The sequence below is a fragment of the Cervus elaphus genome, chromosome 20 (genome assembly GCF_910594005.1).
Source record: "Cervus elaphus chromosome 20, mCerEla1.1, whole genome shotgun sequence".
Lineage (NCBI taxonomy): Eukaryota > Metazoa > Chordata > Mammalia > Artiodactyla > Cervidae > Cervus > Cervus elaphus.
The window spans coordinates 102389887-102414740 of NC_057834.1; the positions used below are offsets into that span (position 1 = coordinate 102389887).

Sequence of the window (24854 nt, forward strand, 5' to 3'; positions counted from 1 at the left end):
TAATACTACCTACCTCACAGGGTTTTGATGGCACATTAAATGGGACGGTATTGTGAGTAAAATGTCTAATACAGTGCCTGGGATAGAGAGGGAATTCAAGAAGGATTAGCTGGAATAGAACTTTCCACACAGGAATTTGCTAGTACCACCAGGAAGTCAGTGAGGCTCAAGAGAGAGAAAGTTTGTGTTTTCACCACTCTGTTTTACTACAAGGCCTGGCACACAGTTAGCACTCTATAAAAACCTGCTGAATGAATAAGTGAATATAAGAGTTGGGGGAAAGGATTGAAATGAGAGACCTGGGAAGGGTCTCCAGGAAAACACAGCTTTCTGATTTCAGAGGATAAATAAAGGCCATGGATACAGAATTCTTGCAAATCAACTGGTATTCTACACAACCGTACTCCAAAGCCTGGAGTGGATCAGGGTTGACTGAGGGCCCCCCAAATGAAATCATTTGCAGAAAATGGTCAGAAAATAAGTTAGCTGCAGCAATCAGGGTCAGAGCTAGGAGCCCTCTGAGGCACGCGGTGAGTTGAACTTCCTAAGCTGCTGGGCCAGCTGAGGCTCGGGGCATTTTTTCAAAGCAAATGAAGCATTTGATGGAATAAACCCAAGCAAGGAGATATTAAAGCATGGGGCCTTGACAGGAACTGCCCTGAAGTAATATCACTTGGAACTAAAGAGATGATTAGTGAGCTTCTCAGGGCCCTACAGGAAATCTTGCCTGGCACAGGAATGCAAAAATTTCCAACCTTGTCTAAAAGCAGTTCCCCACACTCCACTGCCTCAGAATGATGTCTGTAATGGGTTGCAGAGCTCACTGCCTGCTGAAGGCCTCACTGCCTTCCTCCTATTGTGTGCCTTATCCCAAGCAAGAGACGTGCCTTGTGTCTGGACTGACTTCTCCTGAAGTGCAGGAGGACTAAAATGAAGTTGTAGACATGTTACCTCCCAGGAAACAGGCCAGAAAAGCTGCAGAACTAACCCTGACCTCGGGTGGCTATTAGCTGGGCCTAGCCAAGGAGGATGTGAAAACCCTTTGTTCCAGGGGTACAGTCTGTTCTTATACAACTATGCTTTCATAATTCTCCTTTAAATCATCTATCACTGCTTCAAATAAATTATTTTTAGTATAGCACATGTGTAAATTAATTGTTAAAATGTCTCTTAAATTTAGAGTGTATGTGTGTTTAGTCACTCAGTCCTGTCCAGCTCTTTGCAACCCCATGGATTGTAGCTCGCCAGGCTCCTCTGTTCATGGAATTCTCTAGGCAAGAATACTGGAGTGGGTTGACATTTCTTTCTCCAGGGGATCTTCCTGACCCAGGGATCGAACCATGTCTCCTGCATCTCCTGCATTGCAGGCAGATTCTTTACCACTGAACCACCTGGGAAGCCCTTGAAGAGTTTCTGAAGGCAAGACCATTTCTGTTTTGTTCATTATTGCATCTTCAGACCCTAGAAAAGGTCTTGTCCATGGTAGGCATGCAATATACATTTGTCGAGCAAATGAATCTAAGATATTCTAGTACAAATTCCAATTCAGTTTGGAGGCGTTAGACTCTATTGGGGTGAGGACATGGGTTTGAATTCTAGTTTCACAGCTTGTGATATTGGGCAAATTGTTGAAATGGCTTTTATTAGTTTCCTGATTTTGCTGCAACAAATTACTACAAATTTGGTGGCTTAAAACAGCAGAAATTTATTCTGTCACGATTCTGGAGGCTACAAGTCCAAAATCAGGCAGAACGCTGCTCCCTCTGGGGACCATATCCATTCCTTGCCTCTTTCATTTCCTGGGGCATTGTTGGACTGTGGCTCCATCACTCCAATCTCTACAGCCTCTTCTGTGGGTCTGTAGAAAATCTCCCTCTGCCACTATCTTATATAAGGACACCTGTAGACAGTCAGGGCCCATCTCAACATGCAGGATGATCTCCTCTCAAGGTCCTTTCCTTAATTTAATTACATCATCAACACCGTTTTTATAAATAATAAAAATTTAATAGGATCTGGGGATTAGGACATGGACATATATTTTTTGGGGGTCACTATTCAGTGAATGACATTTGTCTATGGCTCAGCTTGTTTATCCATAAAATAGACATAGTATTTCTTAGGATTATCATGAGGATTAGATGCAATCATACATGTAAATCATTTATGTGTTTACGGTACATAAAAAACTCTCAGTATATGGCAACTGTGGTGTTACTTTATAAGGCAGGAAAATATTACTCTCTATGGCCACATAAAATAAGTGATGGAGTTATGCCAACTCATTCATACATCTTCAAAAGTATGTTGAGTCAATATCAGTGTCCATCTATCTCTATATTTATTTATTAATAGTCAGGTCTGGGACCTAGCTCAGCCCTCTTACCTTTGTCATCACATTTGTACTCAAGACAACCCTGGCAGACTGGTGTTCTCTCCCATTTTACAGATTAAAAAAGGCAGGAAAAAAAAAAAACACTCAAAAGTAAAGCACAATTTTCAAGAAATTGAGTTAGCCACAGAGCTCAAATATAGACCAAGGACTTCTCACTCCAAGCCTAGTTCTTCTCTGTATTAGCTCAGAAAATTAAGGATAGAAATGGAGAAAGTTCCAAGCATCTGCACCTAACTAAATCACTTGTTAGAACACTATGGTAAGATCTGTAGGTTAGCCTAGAACTCTATACCAGTGGTTCTCCAGCTTCGCTGCACATTAGAATCACCCAGAGAGCTTTTAAACCCCTCAAATCAGACTGTGTATGAGAAGAGTGAAATGAGAATGGGGGTGGGGAACAGACCTAGGCATTGAATGTTAGTCACTCAGTCTTTGAGACCCCATGGACTGTAGAAAACCAGGCTCGTCTGTTCATGGAATTCTCCAGACAAGGATACTGGAATGGGTAGCCATTCTGTCTCCAGGAGACCTTGCTGACTCAGGAATCGAACATGGGTCTCCTGCGTTACAGGTGGATTCTTCACCATCTAAGCCACCATGAAAGTCCAGACCTAGGTATTAACAACTTTTTAAATCATCCCAGTCGCAGCGGGGGTTAAGACCTACAGCTCTATCAGTGGACCTCAAACTTTGATGAGAATCAGAATCACCTGGGAAGCTGATTTAACTATAGAGGCTTAGGGTCTAGTCTGCCTCAGTGAGCCTGGGTCTCTTCAGGTGATTCTGAGGCTAGCAGTTAGAGGACAATGACTCTAAAGTACCTTTCAATTCTGACGTTCTGATTTTCACCACTCATTTATTTATCTATTCAAACATCTGTACCCATTTGATGGACATGAGTTTTGAGCAAGCTCCAGGAATTGGTGATGGACAGGGAAGCCTGGTGTGCTGTAGTCCACGAGGTCGCAAAGAGTTGGATATGACTGAGCTCCTGAACTGAACTGACCAGAGTCAGAACTACAGGGACACAGAAATAACACCTAACTTCTGATGTCAAGTGATTCACAGCCTGGCAAGCTACTCCTGTGGCTCTGAAAGCACTTTCCACAGTGCCCTTCCTAGCTGACCCTCCTACTAGAATGGGTGGGCCATGATGACTTTCTTTGACATGAAGAAGATGCTTCATGCATATTCTTTGCATGAGAGAGGAAGGAGGAGAAAGAAAATGAAAATATATACGTGGAATCAGCATTCCCCAGCAGTACAGTGGGGCACGGCCACTTCCCCCACAGAGTAAGATGTGATTTTCTGTGGGGGGAAGGTGGGGTCAGGAAAGATTTATTCCAAGTGGTGAATCTGTACACGGTATTTAAGGGTGGCAAAAGGGTGGAGAGTACACTTATTATAGCGAATAGCAGAGTTTTCACAGTGGCTTGAAATAGGATGGGGAACCATGAGTGACCAGTTCTAGAACACAGCAAGAAAGAGTGGAGTGGGTGGAGCAACAGATGCTGGGGCAGGAACCATATGGCACTTTGTAGAGTCTCTTCTCCCTCCCTTGTCAAGAGGCGTCTAAGTCCAAATGTCCTTGCGAGTCCTCAAAGGTTGACCAGTCCTGTAGGCCCAGGACTACAAAGGCCTCCTATAATCCCTGCGAGTAGGACTCTAGTCCACAAGTTTCTAGAAGCAGCTTGAGGCCAAATTCCAAAGCCATTTCTGAAGTGCGTGCTCAGGAAGGTCTCTAGGTAGTCAGGTTTAAATCCAATCGAAGACTCCAGACAAAGACAAAGCTTGCCTGGGAGTATCAAGAAATGTTTTCTCTGCTGCTTCCTGATTATTTATCAATACAAGATTGTGATTTGTCTTTGCGAGGAATGGACTTCCCAGGTGGCACTAGTGGTAAAGAACCCGCCTGCCAATGCAGGAGATGTAAGAGATGCAGGTTCAATCCCTGGGTTGGGAAGATCCCCTGGAGGAGGGCATGGCAACCACTGCAGTATTCTTGCCTGGAGAATCCCATGGACAGAGGAGCCTGGTGGGCTGCAGTCCATGGGGTCACAAAGAGTCGGATATAACTGAAATGACTGAGCACACACATGCACACACTGAAAACAGTACCAAGGGAGGAAGGAATCTGAGACCCACGATAGGAGGTGGATAAATCTCTACCCTGATTCTAAATGGCAAGCACAGGAGCATAAACATCTCCAGGCTTGTTTGATTGCTGCTCTGTCTCAACTGGGCTGTAGTTGCTGGAAAGGGGGAGCTCTGTGCCCCTCATACAGCCATGCTGGGCATTTGCAGAACACCCTAGGGCCCCAGGCCTCTCAGCTGAAAGCCCCACTGGCAGCAGCACACTAGGGAAGGGAGAGAAGGCTGATGGAAGGGAGTGGAGCTGAGAGCTGGTGCTAGAGCTGGAATGATGGGCTGGACAGAGTACTGAGTGGGGAGGCTGACACTTTCTGCCCCAAGGGTGATGTCCAATGGCCAACTTCTCCCCTTGGAGCAGGCTTTGAAGGATCAAGATTACCCATAAAGGGTCCTTTCTGCTCTATTTTATGACAAAATCCCACAGTTCTCATCTTGGCGGTTCCCTTCCCTAAAGTGAAAGGACTCGTCAAGTAAAGATTAACAAGAGTCCTGGAGAGAGGAGTTTGGTTGAAGAGGAAATGATTTCCACGTCATATGCTTCCATGCTGGGTTCCAGGCAAAGGGACTGAAAGCTTGTATTGAGTCAGTGAGGGGTAAAGCAGACTCAGTAGAGTTAGCAAGAAGTTCCCTTGCTTCCTTATCAAGAAGGGGTTCGTCTCACTGCCTCCAAACCTAGACCAGATTTTCCCCTACTTTTTAAAATCATTATAAAGGAAAAGGAAACTATGGATGACCAGGAAAAGCTTATCTGAGGAGATGACAATTAGGTCAAGATATAAAGGAGGGGGAAAGCAAGAGAAAGGGGATTCTGGGCAGTGCCGTTGGTGAGGAAAGCACTTTGTTTGTTAGAGGAAACTAAAGGAAGCCAGTGGAGCAGAGACAGCAAGGGAGAACAGTGCACAGTGAAGTCTGAGAGTCAGAGGCAATGCTGGATCATCAGAGTCCTGTTTGAATATACCCAACATCTGCCTGAGCTGGGGTTTCCTCACTTGTTCTGAGGTCCCATTGCTATCCTTCATGTAACCATTGTGCTTTGGACTTCTAACCTACAAAGTTTTTCTCCACAGGAGGGAGATTATTTAAAATATAGCCTTTCTCTGAGAGTACTGATCAGATTATAATCAATAATGCTCATCCATTACACATAAAGTACTTGACATATTTTTAAGCATTATACACACACAAAACTGGGGCTTCCCAGGTGGCACCAGTGGTAAAGAACACGTCTGCCAAACAGGACATGTAGGAGATGCAGGTTCAATCCCTAGGTCTGGAAGATCCCCTGGAGGAGGAAACGGCAACCCATTCCAGTATTCTTGCCTGGAGAATTCCATGGACAGAGAAGCCTGGCAGGCTACAGTCCATGGGGTCACAAGGAGTCAGACATGACTGAAGTAACCGAAGCGCGCACACACACACACACACACAAAATCAGTTTTCAAAAAATTTCTTTTAATAAAAACCAGTTCCTAGAATGTTAAATCTTACATAGATATAAGAACATCTCATATTGCAAGTAGAAAACATAGGTTAGGAGATTTATCTGAGGTTCTAGCTGTTGGTTCACTAGAGCAGCAGCTTTGAACAGAATTATAATGCAAGTGACATGTGTAATTTTTAACTGTTTAGTAGCCACATGAAAAAGGATCAGGTGAAATTAATTTAAATAACATATATATATATAGTTGCTGCTGCTGCTTTTTTAAATTTATTTTTAATTGGAGAATAATTGCTTTATAATGTTGTGCTGTTTTCTGCCATACAACAACGTGAATCAGTCATAAGCATACATATATCCCCTCCCTCTTGAACCTCCCTTCCACCCCCCTATCCCACATCGCTAGGTCATCACAGAGCACCAGGCTGGGCTCCCTGTGTATTTCACTAAATTTGATATATGAGAAATGATCATTTTAATGATTGGATTTCTATAACTGTTTAAGTGATTGATTTATATAGTCAATGTAAAAGTTATTAATAAGGTATTTTAAGTCCTTTTCCAATGAGATAAGCCATTGAAATCTGGTTTAGGTTTTATAGTCACACTAATCTGATTCTGGACTGACCATATTTTAAGTACTCAACAGCTACAGGTGGCTGGCGGCTATCATACTGGACCCGGTAGCACTGAAGTCTTGTAGAAGAAGGATTGATAATCCCTTTTTATAGGTGAGAACATTGACGCCCAGAGCTTAATTGACAAGTCACTGAACTGGTTGTGGATTTGAGCTGTGAGGAGATTCTAGGTTTTCTGTCCAGTGCTCATTCAATGGATCATATTACCCTCCCCTTGGGAATAAGAAGGGGTGGGGGCAATAGCATTACCTGCAATGAGTAGCTATTTGTTCTAGAGACTGTGGTGGGACTGTGCATGTATGCATGCTTAGTTGCTCAGGTGTGTCCAACTCTTTGTGACCCCATGGACTGTAGCCTGCCAGGCTCCTCCGTCCATGGGATTCTCCAGGCAAGAATACTGGAGTGGGTGCATGCATGCGTGATCAGTCACTTCAGTCGTGTCTGACTCTGTGTAACCCCATGGACCGCAGCCCGCCAGGCTCCCCTGTCCATGGAGTACTCCAGACAAGAATACTGGAGTGGGTAGCCATTCCCTTTTCCAGGGATTGAACCTGGGTCTCTTGCATTGCAAGCAGATTCTTTACCATTTGAGCCACCTGGGTGGGACTTTAGACTCTATGTAACCCTTTGGAGGGATACTACTTCTCCCATTTTCCATATAAAGTTACATAGGCTCTAAGTGCTTTTGCAGTTAACAGTGGCAGGATGATATCAGTCTTTCTAAAGGAAACAATGCTATCAATATTTAGAAGACAATGCATAAGGTTAAAGCCTGTTGAACTTGGGTGGTTTAGAATACCACATGGATATCCCCAGAAATTCCTTTGATAAGCTACTAGTCCTAGGAGGATTATACTTTAGCTTGCCAAGTACCAAGGCTCCTGATCCAGTTCATCCATCTCTGGCCCCTTCACCCACTGCCCCTGCTCCAGAAACATATAATTAGAAGACAAAGAAAGGACTCAATTGCCCCATGAGGTCTAGCGGTGAACCAAGCTCCGATGTCATTTAAACAGACTCTTCATGTACCAAGGACAAATCTATTAACAGAGAGTGGGGACAAAAGGAAGCAACCACTCCCTGAGTCAAGGCCACAGCCCTTGACAGTGAGCTAAGGGGCTGAGGCCAGCACATATCTGTCTACCACAACCATGCAAGCAGGTATCCTAGGGCACAACCCAAGAGTGACCCGCAGATGTGTTAGTCGGCCAGGAAAACAATCTCAGCTGATAGAGACCAAGGCCTCTGCTCCACAGGTGAGCAAAAGGAAGCTCAGAGTCATAGTAACTCCAGAGTTCATGCTCATAAGAACCTTGCTGTATGCCGCCTTGCCATGTGTAAAGCTCCGAGCTGGTAGAGAAAGCTGGCTCTTAAAAAAGCAAAGCAGGACAAAATACCCCCAAATCTACTCTGTCAGCACAGAGAACTATTGGCAGTTGGAATCAGGCCTCAGTATTTTTTTTTTTTTTTTAAGTTGAGGCTCCCTCCGTTTCTGCTACCTACGGGTGCAATTTCCAGTGCTTTCTCCAAAAGAAACATTTGGCTTTCTATAGAGAACCTCTGAGACCTCATGTGACTGAAAATGGAAGAGGGGGAAAGAGGCCCTCCTCACACCCCACCCCAAAACCCCCATGGGGAAGCTGAGGTTGGGCCCCTGTAGATCGATTTATTTTAGGAGGCACTTGCTTCTGAAGCATTTGTTTCAGAAATTACCCCTGTGCCCCATCAATAGTAGCTTTCAACGGCTCTTCCCGGGTGGCCTTGTCTCTTTTAAATTTCATTTCCTGTTGGAAAGGATAAACAGGTAACTGTTTAATGCCCCTGACTGGACTCATTTAACAGAAAACCAGGATCAGCGTGAAGCTGGGGAACCAGAGTGGGACTGATGGGTGAAACAGAGCTGGGAAGCTAATCTGGGATTACGAGTGGAATAGAGCAGGTCGATGAACAGAAAGGCATTAGAGAATACCCAGTGACAGACTTTTATTTTACTTCTTTTCCAGGTAAGGGCAATTGTCCCACTGGAGGAGGGGATATGAATGCAAGGGAGAGAGCGTAATCAGCTGCCATGTTGGGCATGGATCCCTGGACTTGGCCTGGAGGTCTTGGTGGGAATCCTGGCACTACCACTCATCAGCTTTGCCCTTCAGCCAAGTCCTTTAACCCCCTTGAGCCTCAGATGCCTGTCTGTTCTACTGCACAGGATGGTGGGAATTCAAATGATGCCTTCACATGCTTGGCAAGTGCCCCACCCCTAGTAGGAATTCACACATAAGAGCTATAAATTGGCACAGATGGTGTTGGAACCCATACCATTTAACACATGTTTTCCACTACACACCAGGCACTGTGTTGGGCAATAAGAGCTGCCAAAGGATAAGAGAGCCCTGATTTTAAAAGAGATGGGCACAGAATTGATGATATCAATACAGCCTGGTAAGGATTTGCAGCAAAACAGATATGGGGTGATATGGCACACCCACATTAAATGTGTTGAGGTATTGTTGATAGCATGGTCAATGGGGTCAATGAAAGGATTCATAATCGTCTATTTCTCCCTCTAGAAGGCAAAGCCCACCAAAGCTGGAATGTTGTCTTAGTGTCTGTCTAAGCACTGTGGGGAAAAGCGGGTGAGGGAATGGTTAAGGTGATGCTCTAATCTCTGAACTACCATATTATCTTGAATCTATCTCCCAGTTCACCATTTCTCTCTACAGCTGAGTGCATCCACTGTTTAACCCAGTTGACAAATTTTTAATTTCTACAACTCTATTTTTAAATTACAGAATTTCTATTTAGTTCATGTAAAGTGTCTACTTTTCAGTCATCTTATTCTGTACTTGCCCTATGGTTTCTATTTCCTCTTTTACCAGAAAACATGTTAAACATACTTACTCTCTCAAATTGATCTATTGCCTGTAGCTTCTAAGATAGGGACTTCTCCATGTCTTTTGTCTGACTTTCACTAATGGTGGCTTTTTCCCTCTCTTCTACACACTATAATATTTAAAAGTACACTTAACATCAGGAGTTTTGTTATTTTGTGGTTTTGAGTTTTTAAATTTTGTTTTTTGTGGGAAACCCATGCAACATAAAAATGTTGAGACATTTTTATGACTTGGCTTTAGGCTGCCCCTCTCAGGATCGCATAGTTTAATCAATTCCAGACCCAGTTTTTACATTATCTTCTTGGTTTGTGGCTTGTGCACTATAAGAGAAGTACCCCAACCCCATACCCATGTAGAGCATAGGTTGGGGTTTTAATTTTTTTGAGGGTGATCCCAGTGGCCCAGCATAGTTGACAGACTTCCCTACTCAATCCTCAGCAGAAATATCCTTATTTCATGCTCAGGTCCTTCATTCTTCATTGACAGCCTTGGTAAGGAGTTTGTTTCCTATTGCCTCAGCTCTCATCCCCACAGGATTCTGAAACTCCAACCCCCTAAGAATCATGCATATTTCCCATGTTTTCACAGGACCTTTTGTTTCATTCCTTCCCACTGATCACTGCTCGTTCTTCATTTCAGGCACCTGGGGATTTCTCCTTTCTGCACACCAGCCTGGTGTTGGATTTTTTCCCCCTTGTATATTTACACTAACATCCCTCTGTGATTGGAAAGAATGTCCCTTGACGACTCTATCTGACCAGAAAGATTTTATTATGCCTTTAGATACTAGTCTTTCTCTCTCAGTTCTGAGTTCATGAAGGACAGAAACCTTGGTCTGATTCATCTTTTAATCCTGATTCTTCAGACTATGCCCAGATCAGAGTAGGAAGCAATAAAGATTTCATCATTCAATGAACAAATGAATCAATCAGCTTTCACTTACACTCTCAATGGGAAGTAGAGACCACATACTAAATATCTTCTAGAGAAAGAAGACATCAAGAATCCCTGGAAAGTCATCCATGCTCTCTGGGAGGCCACGCTAACCAATCAAAGGAGTTCGGCCACTGCCTTAGTTTCACCCTTTGACCAGTAGGTTCTCTACTCTTGATAATACTTCTTTCTTGAAGGGCAACAGCTGATAATTATAGTGCTAGTCTGCTAGAAATTCATAGCCTGGCAGGCTAGGTTCTTACTGGTAGCTTTGTTGCTTTTTTGGCACACACTGATGTCCTTCTGGGGCTTCCCAGGTGGCTCAGTGGTAAAGAATCCACCTGCCAATGCAGAAGATGCAAGAGATGTGGGTTCAATTCCTGAGTCAGGAAGATCCTCTGGAGCAGGAAATGGCAACCCACTCCAGTATTCTTGCCTGGAAAATTTCATGGACAAGGAGCCTGGCAGGCTACAGTCCATGGGGTCACAAAGAGTCAGACACGACTGAGCACACACACATTATGTCCTTCTAGAGCCATAACTGGAACTTGATCAGCAACATGTAATATGCAAAGATATACTCTTTTCTGTTGGTTCCATAAAAAGTTTGCCAAGTAAATTCACATACTTGACAGCCCCGGGCACAGTGCTTGGCAGAGGGTAAGCACATTTAGTGCACTTTATTTCTTTCTTTCCATTAAAAATATCCACAAATATTTGTTGAAAATCTATTGCTTCCTAAGCACTGTGCTTGGTGATGAAGATGGAGAGGTGTAACATATTTTATGCCTCTGTTTTAATTCTTACTTAGAAAAAGAATGTCCAGGGGCTTCCTTGGTGATCCTATGGTTAAGAATCTGCCTTGCAATGCAGGGGATGTGGGTTTGATCCCTGGTCAGGGAACTAAAATCCCACATGCCATGAAGCAACTAAGCCCATTCATCACAACTAAGGAGCCAGTGTGTCGTAACCAAGACCTGACACAGCCAAATAAATATTTTTTTAAAAGAAAAAGAACGTCCACATCAAATCTGACAATAAAAATTACCCCACATGTCCTCTGATCTAAGGTGAAAAGACATCTCACCTCATTCCGCCACTCTAAAATGCCTAAAAAGTATAACCAGCAAACTAAATTTGCCTATTATTGTTTGATAAAGTAACAGTCTCTTTCCTTAGGGAGGAAATCCAACTCCCATTGAATACATGAGAAGACAAATAAAAAGCAATTTTTGACAGTGACTTTTGAGCGCCTTTCATCACTATAATTCCAGAACCTAGAATCATGCCTGAATTGAATGAGAAACTTGATAAGACTGTTGAACGTGAGTATTCTTGCACATATATATGGATATAGCCCAACCATATATATAACTCTAGATACAGTAAGACTCACTCATCATTCCATACATATTTATTGAGAATTTCTTATAAATGAGAGTATGTACTAGATTTTTTGATAGAGACAGGAGAAAGAAAAAAAAAATGAACAAAATAGATATCCTACCTACAAGGAATTTCCAGGTTTAAGGGCACGATAGACAATTATGTAAATCACCATGATATAACATAGAAAATGCTAAGAGATGAACATAAGAAAAGACTATGGGGTTCCAAATACAGAAAGGCTACTTCCTGCTGAGGGATTAGATAAGACTATGGCTAATATAGACTATATTCTCAGACTTAAGTAATGTGTTACCTGGTGGCTCAGACGGTAAAGAATCCGTCTGCAATGTGGGAGACCTGGGTTTGATCCCTGGGTTGGGAAGATCCCTGGAGGAGGGCATGGTGATCCTATCCAGTATTCTTGCCTGGAGAATCCCTAGGGACAGAGGAGCCTGGTGGACTACAGTCCATGGGATCACAAAGAATTGGACATGACTGAGCGATTAAGCCCAGTAGAGGGACAAAGTGGGGACTGGCAAGGAAGGAAGGGCAACTCAGATGGAAAGAACAGCTTAGACAAAAGGCAGAAGCAGAAAAGCACAGGATACAGACAATGAAACAGAAAGTTGGCTGGAGACACATAAAAGAGCAATCTAAAGAGAAATAAACTGGAAAGGTAGGATGAGCCAATTGCAGGGGGTTTGAACGTGGCCTGATTTATCTTCCAGGACATAGGATCTCTATAGAGTAGCCAGTGTTTAGCATATGGTGGGGCCTAATTAATGCTACAACAGCCGCATAGCAGGAGCCTGTTCTCCAGCTGCACACAGGAAGTGGCCATCTGTACACGCAGGCAATTACAAACCTTCCAGATACTCTGCCCTGAACCCTGCAAGCACATCAAATACTCACCGTAAAAGGTCACCCGACAAACATCTCTGATCAATCCTGGCTCAGGCAGAATCAAATCCTCTAAATAAGATCCACTGGATGCAGTGTCAGGAAGGTCAGAAACTACCCTTTTTCACATCTTGAAGCATTTTTACCATGTGGAACTCTTTAGAAAAAGAAGGGAAAGGAAAGAGAGAGGCAAAAAAAAAAAAAAAACCTCTCCAGAAATAATAGAATTCCAAGTAATTAAATGTTAACTGATCACAAAGTTAACAGGGGATTTATTTTGGCCCCTGCTCCTTCTGGTGATCTAAAAAGCAGTTGATTTCAAGGACAGCCATGCCAGGATTAAACCTGGCGTGGCACGCCTCCCCTCCTCCACTTCCGCCCTGCGTGTCCCCACTGTGTACCTTTGTCGAGTTCACTTGAAATGTTCCATGATGAGGTAGGCACTAACTCAGCAGTGACTGACAACTCTGTTTCTGAAAAGAAAGAGAAGGGAGGGGAGAAAGACAAGGGCAATATTAAATATAGTAACTTATGGGCTGTTAGAAGCATTACAGGAGATTTCCAATGGCCCTGCCTTCCGAGAGAGACCACGCAGTCCCATAGCTTATTAAACTTAAATGTCTGCTCTGCCTGCCAGGCAGAGGCGCCTGTATTATAGAGGCTATCCAGACAAACATACTGGAGGCCAGATTTGAAGATTTTTTCCTTTAAAACACAGGCTTGAAAATTAAATACAAATATTTCATTGACAAAAAACCAAACCTGCAGAAATGACCAAACATGATCAAATACAAACTCTTCCTTTTCTTGTTGAAAGACCAGTCTTAGGTTAAAAGAGTCAACAGTCTTCCCATGAAACATGAGATCAACATTGCTCCTACTGCTGGTTTCATTTGTGTTTGTGAATTCATAGCATTTCTCTTAATAGACAAATTGATTTCTCTATATTGAAATCTTCAGTCAAGGCAAGTGGAAGTTAAGTATTTGAATATGGAGAGTTAATTTGTGGTAATCAAAATTCAAAGATAACTTTAAAAACCACCATAAATTAAAGTAAACATGCAAATCCAAAATATTAAGGACATGATACACTATGAAAATTTAAAAACTCTTTATGATATACTGTAATATACAAACAATGCTTTTATTTTTGAATATTTAACCCATGACACATACTACTAGCACATTTTAATAGGATTGCATTAATCTCCCCTTAGGCCATGTATAGACACACACACACACACACACACACACACTTGTATTACAGAACTTCTGTGCTAGGCAGGATCTCAGAAGGCCCAGAGACACACACACACACACACACACACACACACACACACTTGTATTACAGAACTTCTGTGCTAGGCAGGATCTCAGAAGGCCCAGAGACACACACACACACACACACACACACACACACACACACTTGTATTACAGAACTTCTGTGCTAGGCAGGATCTCAGAAGGCCCAGAGACTGGGTCATTAGATCCAAGGCACCCATGGTATCACATCCCCTTTCTTCAGATATCATTGATCAATTATGGATCCTTTTGCCTATAAACCTGAGAACTGCTTTACAGCCTTTCAACACGGTATTTTAGGTAGCCACTGAAAATGGATCTGTGTTAGAATGCAAGGCACAGGAAGAACTAGTATTTAAACCTAGGTCTGTCTGACTCTACCACCCACACGCCTCCTGGCAGCCCATGCTGCCCAGTTCTCAAGTCTGAAAGCTGACTTGTTTTTCACCTTACCTCTCTCTGGCTTCACCTTTTCACTGAGATAAGCACACTCTTCTACATTTCCTTATTTACTGATGGAGGCCGTCTGCCACATGGCCATAGAAGCCACATGCCGTCATCAGTGAGCTTTGCCAAGGACAGGATGTTTACCCACTGAGACCTTGCCGAGGCCACTTCTAGCTTGTCTACCGAGTCTCTAATCAGCCTGCCATGCACAGCAGACAAAGGGGTTGTTTGGTTTGTGCAGACCTTCTTGACTTTCTTCTTCCCCCGTCCAGGTGGGAAAGAAAACAGGTGGGAAAGAGAGTAGACAAACCCCACAAAACCCACCCACCCCCAAAGGCCCCAGTCACCTCCCACATCCTGAGCCAACAACAGCATGCATTCTTTTCAGGGGAACCAAAGTCAGATGGGCAGTATGGCTGGGATCTTACAGCAAACAGAATCCCAAAATATGAAGCCAAAAAGGAAAATTTGCCCAAGTAAGAAAACTGCTTAACAGAAAACCACAGGAGAAAGCAGTGCTCCTGTTATCAACCACTTGTCCTCGAAATGGGTGTTTCATGCAGCTGATTTTACCAGGAAGTGCTAATTGTCTACATTCTAGAGCCCTCCACGTGTGACTCCAACCACAACTCCACTCTGACCCCCCTGCTGCCGCCACCCACTTTGGCTCTTTGAATAAAGGCCCCTTGTTTGCAGTATTTTGGACTACTGTGGTTCCTCTTATAAAAAGGCTCATCAAGCACTCCAGTACCCAGACTTCAGGGAGCTTGGGAATAGAAGCATGGCAGCCACAGCAGCCACTCAGGCAAGAAGCAAAGGGTGGGGAAGTGGTGGGATTAAGACAGATCTTGACAGCATTTACATTCAATATTTTCATAGCTTCATCTTACTGCTGCTCACAGCTAAATTGCCAGAAACATAGGTTTCATTTTACAGTATTAATTTTATAGAAAGTTAGCTATATGTCATTTGGTTTTTCCAGCCTGAATTTGAATTGCTGATTGAATATAATTTGAGACTGATGACAAATGAATAGATTCTTGGCACTGCTAACAGTAAAATTGTTCCCCCACGTGTCCCTGGACACTAATTACCACTCAGTTCTTGGGCTACAGCAAAGATAATTTCAATTCATAACCTCATTAATTGATTGTGATGATTCTGAGGAATTTTGTTCTCAGCTTCAAGATCTATTCCTTGAGATAACCACATGTTCAGCTCTTCAGATAAAATGATAATAAAAACAGATAAAATAGTTTTAAATATGAATATTCTCCCTGACAAATATTATCTTCTTAGGCTACTTTTTTTTAAAAAGTAAGGCTGGATTATTTAACGTGAAAAGTTTAATGTTAGTAATTGTCCCTCACAAAAATGATGTTTAATAAGCTTCCCCCTCACCTCCAGAAAAGAAGACTGAATCTTAAGTGAGAAAAATTGAGCACATCTTGATTTAAGCAGCCGCGATTCCAAGGTCAGCAACAGCCTTAGAGAGATGTGACCACCAGTCTTGACCCTATGGGACCTCCAGGGATGGATTCAGTTCCTCTCTTACTCTCTTTACTGTGGCAAAAGGATGAGATATTTAATACCAGACTAGCAGCCTCTCTTTGTGTAACATCATTGTGATAATAGCAAATTCATACATGCCAACCAGGAGACAGTAGAATTTTTAATGAAAATACACGCCTACATTAAAATACTAATTTCTGCCACTTCCTAATGTTGTAATCAGGACCAAGTTACTTAATGTCTTTTGACCATTATTTTCTCATCTGGAAAATGGGGACAATACAAGCCATCTCATAGGAAATGTGGTAAGGACTAGAGCAGATTCTCAACCAAAAAGGTCCTGCACCCAAGACAGTGCCCAACATAGAGTAGATACTCAAGATCTTTTGTGCCTCTCCCTCTGTCTAGAAAGGCAGATAGACATACTCTGCGTGGATATACTCCAGTTTAGCGGCTGTGTCACTGTCTCAGTTTGAAATAACACATTTGCTGTACTTTAAGAAAGACTCTATTTTGCATGCCTTACTAATCCAAGATGATCTTTTCATTTTGTGAGGTTTTCCTGAATCAGTCACCAGTTCTCTTAGAACATCAGTGTTTTTATGTGGTTTTATCCAATTTAGGCAAATCCAGCATGTTTGAGAAAACTCCATCCCTTATCTTTCCTGACCTCTGCAGGAGGGCAAGCCATTCTTCTCCGGAGTTGATCAATAGGAGCTATTATCTTTGCAGTTTCACTGATGAGTGACTTTTTGGCACCGATTTTGCAAACCATAAGGTTTTGGTATTTAAGCCTGAACAGTGGGAGTGTTATTTGGAGCAAAGGAAAAAAAATAATAAGCCTTGAATCCTTCTCACTGATAAAAGCCTGTGCTCTCCACAAGGATTACTGGTTCATCTCAGCAGTTGGCAGGGAGCGACCCCATGTTCACAGGATGCACAAGCTCTTCCAAGAAGCCCCCAGCCACGCCACATCCTGTATCCTGATCCAGTGACAAGTTGAGGTTACACAGGCACGAGCCAGCATTCTCATGAGACTGGTGGCCAGCCCAGTGGTCACAAAGGCCAAGTGTGAGGGAACAAGTGGCTATCCCAGGGCCTTTTCTGGCCAGTAACACTGAGTTCTACAATGTGATAGCTGGGTGGGCCTTAGAGGCCAAAGACTTATTTAGCAAGCTATATATTTTGTTTTTTGCAGGTTTTTTGCTGCTTGCGTGTCACACTTTAATAACTAACCACTCTGGGGCTTCCCCCTGCCCAGAGTTCACAAATTTATAACTTTTTAAAAAGGGTGCACATTTTAATGTGACAATCCATATGTGGGTCCTTCTCTCCTTAGATATAAAACTGAAGTGTCATGCAGTGTTATTTTCAGTATTCTACTTTCTTACAAGTTCAACTAGGTCATGACTCAAGCCTAAGGATTTCTGGAAGTATCCTTACAGGGAACCTTGGAGGATTTGCAGGTACAGAAGACAAGAGACCCAGGCAATAGCTCCTTCTTCAACAGGAACAATTCCACATTTCTCTGCGTTACATATTCAGGTGTATGGAAAAGGCACCAATGCTTTAAACAAAAGATATTTTAATCCTCTTATCTGATACAACTTCCTCATCTGACAGATGAAGCAAATTAGGCCCACAGCAGTCTAGAGACTTGGTCAAAATCACAGTTGTAAGATAGATACAGGCCTTAGAAATGGCTTGGGAATAAATGCACGCTTTAATAAAATAAATTTAAAAAACAGAAATAAATGCATACTGCCTTCTCATTGCTCTCCATCTTCCCTTGACTGTGCCCGTAAGAATGATAAGTCTCCTTAGAAACTGAGTTTAGAGAGATGCACAGGGAATTTCCAAACAGTCAGTGTTGGTCACACAAAAGGGGCACACTATCTTCTGTGGTAAAAGAAGGCTTCTGTTTGTGATCATCTGGGGGAAGAAGGCAGGAAGGAGACTTCAAAATCTCTGGTATGAAGTGTCAGTTTACACACAACATTCTTGGCCTTGATTCCTTCCTCCCACTAGCACCTCAGTGGAGAAGCCCACAGCCAGGTGGGTCAGCTTCACCAAAGGTACCTGTTTGGGAAAGTCACAATCTGCCCTCAGAAGGGCAGGCAGGCCACATCCCCCAACTGCTCCGGGGGTTAGTCAGCCTGCGCCTTACTCCAGCCCTCAGTTCACAATCATCCCACATCGAGGGACTCATCCCACTCTGGGGACTCAGTGTGTTTACTGAGGAGAGTCAGAGTCTCCCTCACCCAGTGTGGGGTGCACAGGGGTGGAGAGTTACTACGCTGAGTGTCTACAATGACCTAATCCTCAGTGACCTTATATTTGGATGTCTAATGCAGTCTTCAAAACAAGTTACCAGTACAGTCACAAAGAAAGAAGGCACAATTCCACAGCCTTAAACTGTTCCAATCAATACCCAACACCACCACCTACACATCTTTAATAAAATTTATAAAGACTTTGTAAATGGCACAATTATGGTTCTCGTGGCAGTTTTTTAATCTGTTGAAGAGAAATTTAAAATATACCAAATTCTGTAGTATTATTCATATTTTTATACAGAGAGAATTGCAAAAACAAAAAAAAGTTGTCCAGGACAGTTGTACACTGTCCTCTCAGTGTCTGAGAAGCTGACACTCAGAGATCTTCTCAACAATTCCGTAAGGTAGGTACCATCATTAACTTCATTCCAAGATTGGACAGCCCGAGGTAGAGAATCAGGGCACCTGTCTACTCAGCTTGCTGGGGTGGCACAGGAATTGTGGTCAAACCCAGGCAGTCTACAGCAGAGCTACTGTCTCCAGTGATGCCAAAACAGGGGGCGGGTAATGCCAAAAGACACAACCGCTTGCTCTCTAGCTTAAACCCCCTTCTGCTCCAGAGGACCCCTGTGAACTCCAAGTTCAGCAGAACTTAGTTTGACAACCAGTACCAGAGGCCACACTCCTCCCCATCAATGCTTGGCTCCCTAATTCTAAAACCCCCCAAGGTGGTGAGAGACACAGAGGGAAGAGAGGAAATACTTTCTGAATCACACTTACATGTCTTTTTCCCTTTGGAAATATTATTTCCTTCTTTAAATCTGTTGAATTAATACTACGGATCATATGTAGTTCTTGTATTTAAAGGAATTATGTTACACAAAGCACCATAATGGCACACATCTTCTTCAAAATGAATACACATATTTTTGAAAATTACCTTACTTAAAAACTACCATAGTTGGGGTCTCTTCCATGGAACTCTAGAGATTCACTCACTCATTCATCCATTCACTCAAAACAAGTAACACTTTCTAGGTATAAGAACTGGGATGTAAAAGCTTGACCTGGTCCATAACATTTTTCAAAAACTCACAGTTTATTGGGAGAGGGGTGCTGTGTGCTAAGTCATTTCAGTCATGTCCGACTCTTCAAGATCCCATGGACTATAGCCTACCAGGTTCCTCTGTCTATGGGATCCTCCAGGCAAGAATACTGGAGTGGGGGCCATTTCCTTCTCCAGGGGATCCTCCCGACCCAGGGATCGAACCTGCACCTCTTACATCTCCTGAATTGGCAGGCATGTTCTTTACCACAGAAATGGACAGATATGGACTCCCCTTGCCACAAGTCATTCCCCACACCCCTACCGCAACTAGGCTAAAAACATCAAGAGTACTGAGTAAAATACCACAAGAAAAAAATAAAATGTATAGCTGATAACTGAAAGGAAAGGAAAGGAAAGGTGTCAAAAAAGAAGAAAACAGTTCAGTAGAAGCTGATGGAGAAGATACCTATAAACACAGGTCCCTCAGGCTAGGGGCTGCATTAGCAATACACATTGGAAAACCAAAATGTGGCCAGAAGGAGATCTGTGTTTTTGCCTAAAGCCTTTATGAGAGCCTGGGAAATCTCCCCACTCTGAGAGAGGGGCTTTAAATACTTCCGCCAATAGCCAGAGAAGTTGCTAGGGCACTTGAGTCCATCTAGGACTTGGCTAGGAGAGGGAAAAATGTCCCCACAAGAAATCAAAATGGTGTGTAAAGACCAGAGAGGTCACATGTATCTTTCACCCAGTTTCTCTCCAATTAAACTTATGTATTCTGTTCAGTTCAGTTCTGTTCAGTCACTCAGTCATGTCTGACTCTGCGACCCCATGGACTGCAGCATGCCAGGCTTCCCTGTCCATCACCAACTCCTGGAGCCTGCTCAAACTCAGGTCCATTGAGTCGGTGATCCCATCCAACCATCTCATCCTCTGTTGTCCCCTTCTTCTCCCACCTTCAATCTTTCCCAGCATCAGGGTCTTTTCCAATGAGTCAGTTCTTCACATCAGGTGGCCAAAGGACTGGAGTTTCAGCTTTAGCATCAATCCTTCCAATGAATATTCAGGACTGATGTCCTTTACAATGGACTGGTTGGATCTCCTTGCAGTCCAAGGGACTCTCAAGAGTCTTCTCCAACACCAAGTTTAAAAGCATCAACTCTTTGGCGCCCAGCTTTCTTTACAGTCCAGCTCTCACATCCATACATGACTACTGGAAAAAACAGCTTTGACTAGACAGACCTTTGTTGGCAAAGTAATGTCTCTGCTTTTTAATATGCTGTCTAGGTTGGTCATAACTTTTCTTCCAAGGAGAAAGTGTCTTTTAATTTCATGGCTGCAGTCACCATCTGCAGTGATTTTGGAGACCAAAAAAAAAAAAAGTCTGTCACTGTTTCCATCGTTACCCCACCCATTTACCATGAAGATATGGGACCAGATGCCATTATTTTAGTTTTCTGAATGTTGAACTTTAAGCCAACTTTTTCCACTTTCCTCTTTCATTTTCATCAAGTGGCTCTTTAGTTCTTCTTCATTTTCTGCCATAAGGATGGTGTCATCAGCATATCTGAGGTTATTGGTATTTCTCCCAGTAATTTTGATTCCAGCTTGTGCTTCATCCAGTCCAGCATTTCTCCTGACGTACTCTGCAGAGAAGTTAAATAATCAGGGTGACAATACACAGCCTTGACATACTCCTTTTCCTATTTGGAACCAGTCTGTTGTTCCATGTCCATTTCTAACTGTTGCTTCTTGACCTGCATACAGATTTCTCAGGAGTCAGGTCAGGTGGTCTGGTATTCCCATCTCTTTCAGAATTTTCCACAGTTTGTTGTGATCCACACAGTCAAAGGCTTTGGCGTAGTCAATAAAGCAGAAGCAGATGTTTTTCTGGAAATCTTGTGCTTTTTCGATGATCCAGCAGGTGTTGGCAATTTGATCTCTGGTTCCTCTGCCTTTTCTAAATCCAGTTTGAACATCTGGAAGTTTACGTTCCAGTTGTTCCGGTTCACATACTGTTGAAGCCTGGCTTGGAGAATTTTGAGCATTACTTTGCTAGTGTGTGAGATGAGTGCAATTGTGTGGTAGTCTGAACATTCTTTGGCATTACCTTTCTTTGGGATTAGAATGAAAACTGACCTTTTCCAGTCCTGTGGCCACTGCTGAGTTTTCCAAATATGCTGGCATATTAAGTGCAGCACTTTCACAGCATCATCTTTTAGGATTTGAAATAGCTCAACTGGAATTCCATCACCTCCACAAGCTTTGACCACAGTGATGCTTCCTAAGGCCCACTTGACTTCGCATTCCAGGATGTCTGGCTCTAGGTGAGTGATCACACCATCGTGATTAACTGGGTTGTGAAGATCTTTTTTGTACAGTCCTTCTGTGTATTCTTGCCACCTCTTCTTAATATCTTCTGCTTCTGTTCAGTCCATACCATTTCTGTCTTTTATTGTACCCATCTTTGCATGCAATGTTCCCTTGGTATCTCTAATTTTCTTGAAGGGATCTCTAGTCTTTCCCATTCTACTGTTTCCCTCTATTTCTTTGCACTGATCACTGAGGAAGGCTTTCTTATCTCTCCTTGTTAGTCTTTGGAACTCTGCATTCAAATGTGTATATCTTTCCTTTTCTCCTTTGCCCTCCACATCTTTTCTTTTCTCAGCTATTTGTAAGGCCTCCTCAGACAACCATTTTGCCTTTTTGCATTTCTTTTTCTTGGGGATGTTCTTGATTGCTGCCTCCTGTACAATGTCATGAACTTCCATTCATAGTTCTTCAGGCATTCTATCAGATCTAGTCCCTTGAATCTATTTGTCATTTCTACTGTATAATCATAAAGGATTTGATTTAGGTCATACCTGAATGGTCTAGTGGTTTTCCCTACTTTCTTCAATTTCAGTCTGAATTTGGCAATAAGGAGTTCATGATCTGAGCCACAGTCAGCTCCTGGTCTTATTTTTGCTGACTGTATAGAGCTTCTCCATCTTTGGCTGCAAATAATATAATCAATCTGATTTCGGTATTGACCATCTGGTGATGTCCATGTGTAGTTTTCTCTTGTGTTGTTGGAAGAAGGTGTTTGCTATGACCAGTGAGTTCTCTTGGCAAAACTCTGTTAGCCTTTGACCTGCTTCGTTTTGTATTGCAAGGCCAAATTTGCCTGTTATTCCAGGTATCTCTTCACTTCTTACTTTTGCATTCCAGTCCCCTATAATGAAAAGGACATCCTTTTTGGTGTTAGTTGTAGAAGGTCTTGTAGGTCGTCTTAGAACCATTTACCTTCAGCTTCTTCAGTGTTACTGGTTGGGGCGTAGACTTGGATTACTGTGATATTGAATGATTGGCGTTGGAAATGAACAGAGACCATTCTGTCATTTTTGAGACTGCATTCAAGTACTGCATTTTGGACTCTTTTGTTGACTATGATGGCTATTCCATTTCTTCTAAGGGATTCTTGCCCACAGTGGTAGATATAATGGTCATCTGAATTAAATTTATCCATTCCAGTCCATTTTAGTTTGCTGATTCCTAAAATGTCGATGTTCACTCTAGCCATCTCCTCTTTGACCACTTCCAATTTTCCTTGATTTGTGGACCTAACATTCCAGGTTCCTATGCAATACTGCTCTTCGCAGCATCATACTTTACTTCCGTCATCAGTTACATCCACAACTGGGTGTTGTTTTTGCTTTGGCTCCTTCTCTTCATTCTTTCTGGAGTTATTTCTCCACTGATCTCCCATAGCATATAGGGCTCCTACCAACCTGGGAAGTTCATCTTTCAGTGTCCTATCTTTTTGCTTTTTCATACTGTTCATGGGTTCTCAAGGCAAGAATACCGAAGTGGTTTGCCATTCCCTTCTCCAGTGGACCATGTTTTATGTATTCATGTTATCAAAACTTAGAATTTGGAACTTCACTGGTGATCCAGTGGTTAAGATTCTTCACGGGGCCTGGGTTCAATCCCTAGTCAGGGAACTAGATCCCAGGTGACGCAACTGAAAAAAAAAGATTCTGCATGCCACAACTACAAAGGTCATGTATGCTGCAATGAAGATCAAAGATCCTGTGTGACACAACTAAGACCCAGCATGGCAAAATAAGTAAAATAAATGATACATTTAAAAAATAAATTTAAAAAATCTGGAATTTCACATTGTTACAATGTATGTGTACAGTACTCTGTAATTTCATTACAGCTGTAGATTTGTATAACTATCACTGCATCAAGATGAAGAGCTATGCAAAGATCTCCCTCATGCTACCCATATAAGAGTCACACCCATCCCTCACTCCTAACCATTTCTAATCCCTGGCAACCACTAATCTGGTCTCCATCTCTACAATTCCTTTGTTTCAAGAATGTGATAATAAACAGACTCACATAAGGCCTTGAGAGCCACCCAATTTCTTGTGTGTATCAATGGATTATTCTTTTTATACTCCTGAGTAGTATTCCACAGCTCAGGTATACTACCATACTGTAACCATTTGCCTTGGACATTTAGTTGTTTCCATTTTCATCCTGTTAAAAATAAAACTGTTTTAAACACACTTATAGCCTTTTGTGCTAATTTTTTTGTATTTTAGTAAGAGGGAAATTGGATCTAGAACAAAGGGGTTGCATGCAAGAGGCAATAATAAGCAAACAAGTTAGAAAACGTGTTAAATAAGTTTGACTTGACTTAACTCTAAACATAAATCTGTGAAGAGAGGTACAATAGAGGTCATCAGAGGGTTCCAAGGCAGCACTGAGGAATAGTACAACCCCCAGTTTGGGAACAGAAACCTGAAAAGGTCAGAATTTGTTACAGTCTGAGAGGAGGCCTGCATATTAGAAATATTACGGTACACTAAGGGACAAGTATGTAAATCAACAATGGTCACACTCCGTTGTACAGAAGCAGCTTTCTTCAAGAAGGAAACAAATAGTCATGTCAAAATCCAGGGGCTTCTAGGTTGGTTGGTTGGTTGGTTTTTTTCTGTAAAGAAAAAAGGAAACATCTCAACTAGTCACTGGGAAGGCAGGCTCTTCCTGGGACTGGTACAAAGTTATAAGAGAAACTTCCAGATGGCTCAAACCTTAATCTTCCCCAGTGAGGAGTTCAAATGTACAGACCAAAATTTAGCACTCCCTCATCCATGCATGGTGCCACTAGGCTTCATGGATGCTCAGTGCAACAAAAGAGCTACTTTATTTCTGGCCTCAGAGCAAGCTGGCAAAGACAGTTAAAAAAAAAAAAAAAAAAAGGAAGCATGTTGAAAAATGTTTAGCTTGGAAATTGGTCTTATCTTCCTAAAGAGGTTTTATTTCATTTCCTTTCGGGTGCTGCAAACACCTCAGTTTTAGAATGACATCAACAAACTTCACTCTTTTCTTCTTGTTTCTACTTGACTGCTCTTCCTTATATGCTTTTCCCCTCAAAAGCACCTCCTGGAAGCTTTTCCTTCTTATCATCCTGCTGTGTCATCTGTCTTTGTCTTTTGGGGTTTGCCATTTATTTTCCCCCTTTGTATGGCCCCCACACACTTTAA

At 42.5% G+C, this 24854-nt stretch overlaps 1 protein-coding gene across 3 annotated transcripts in view; it reads right to left on the reverse strand.

Moving 5' to 3' along the window:
* Nucleotides 1-24854, reverse strand: part of ROR1 (receptor tyrosine kinase like orphan receptor 1) — a 457745-nt gene that overhangs the window by 183092 nt on the left and 249799 nt on the right. For 2 of the 3 annotated variants that reach the window (XM_043876205.1, XM_043876206.1), the window contains exon 2: nucleotides 13134-13205. In XM_043876205.1, coding sequence (XP_043732140.1) covers nucleotides 13134-13205 — 72 coding nt within the window. Of the gene's footprint in view, nucleotides 1-12744; nucleotides 12928-13133; nucleotides 13206-24854 lie in introns of those variants that run through there. The other variant, XM_043876207.1, reaches the window with a different exon arrangement.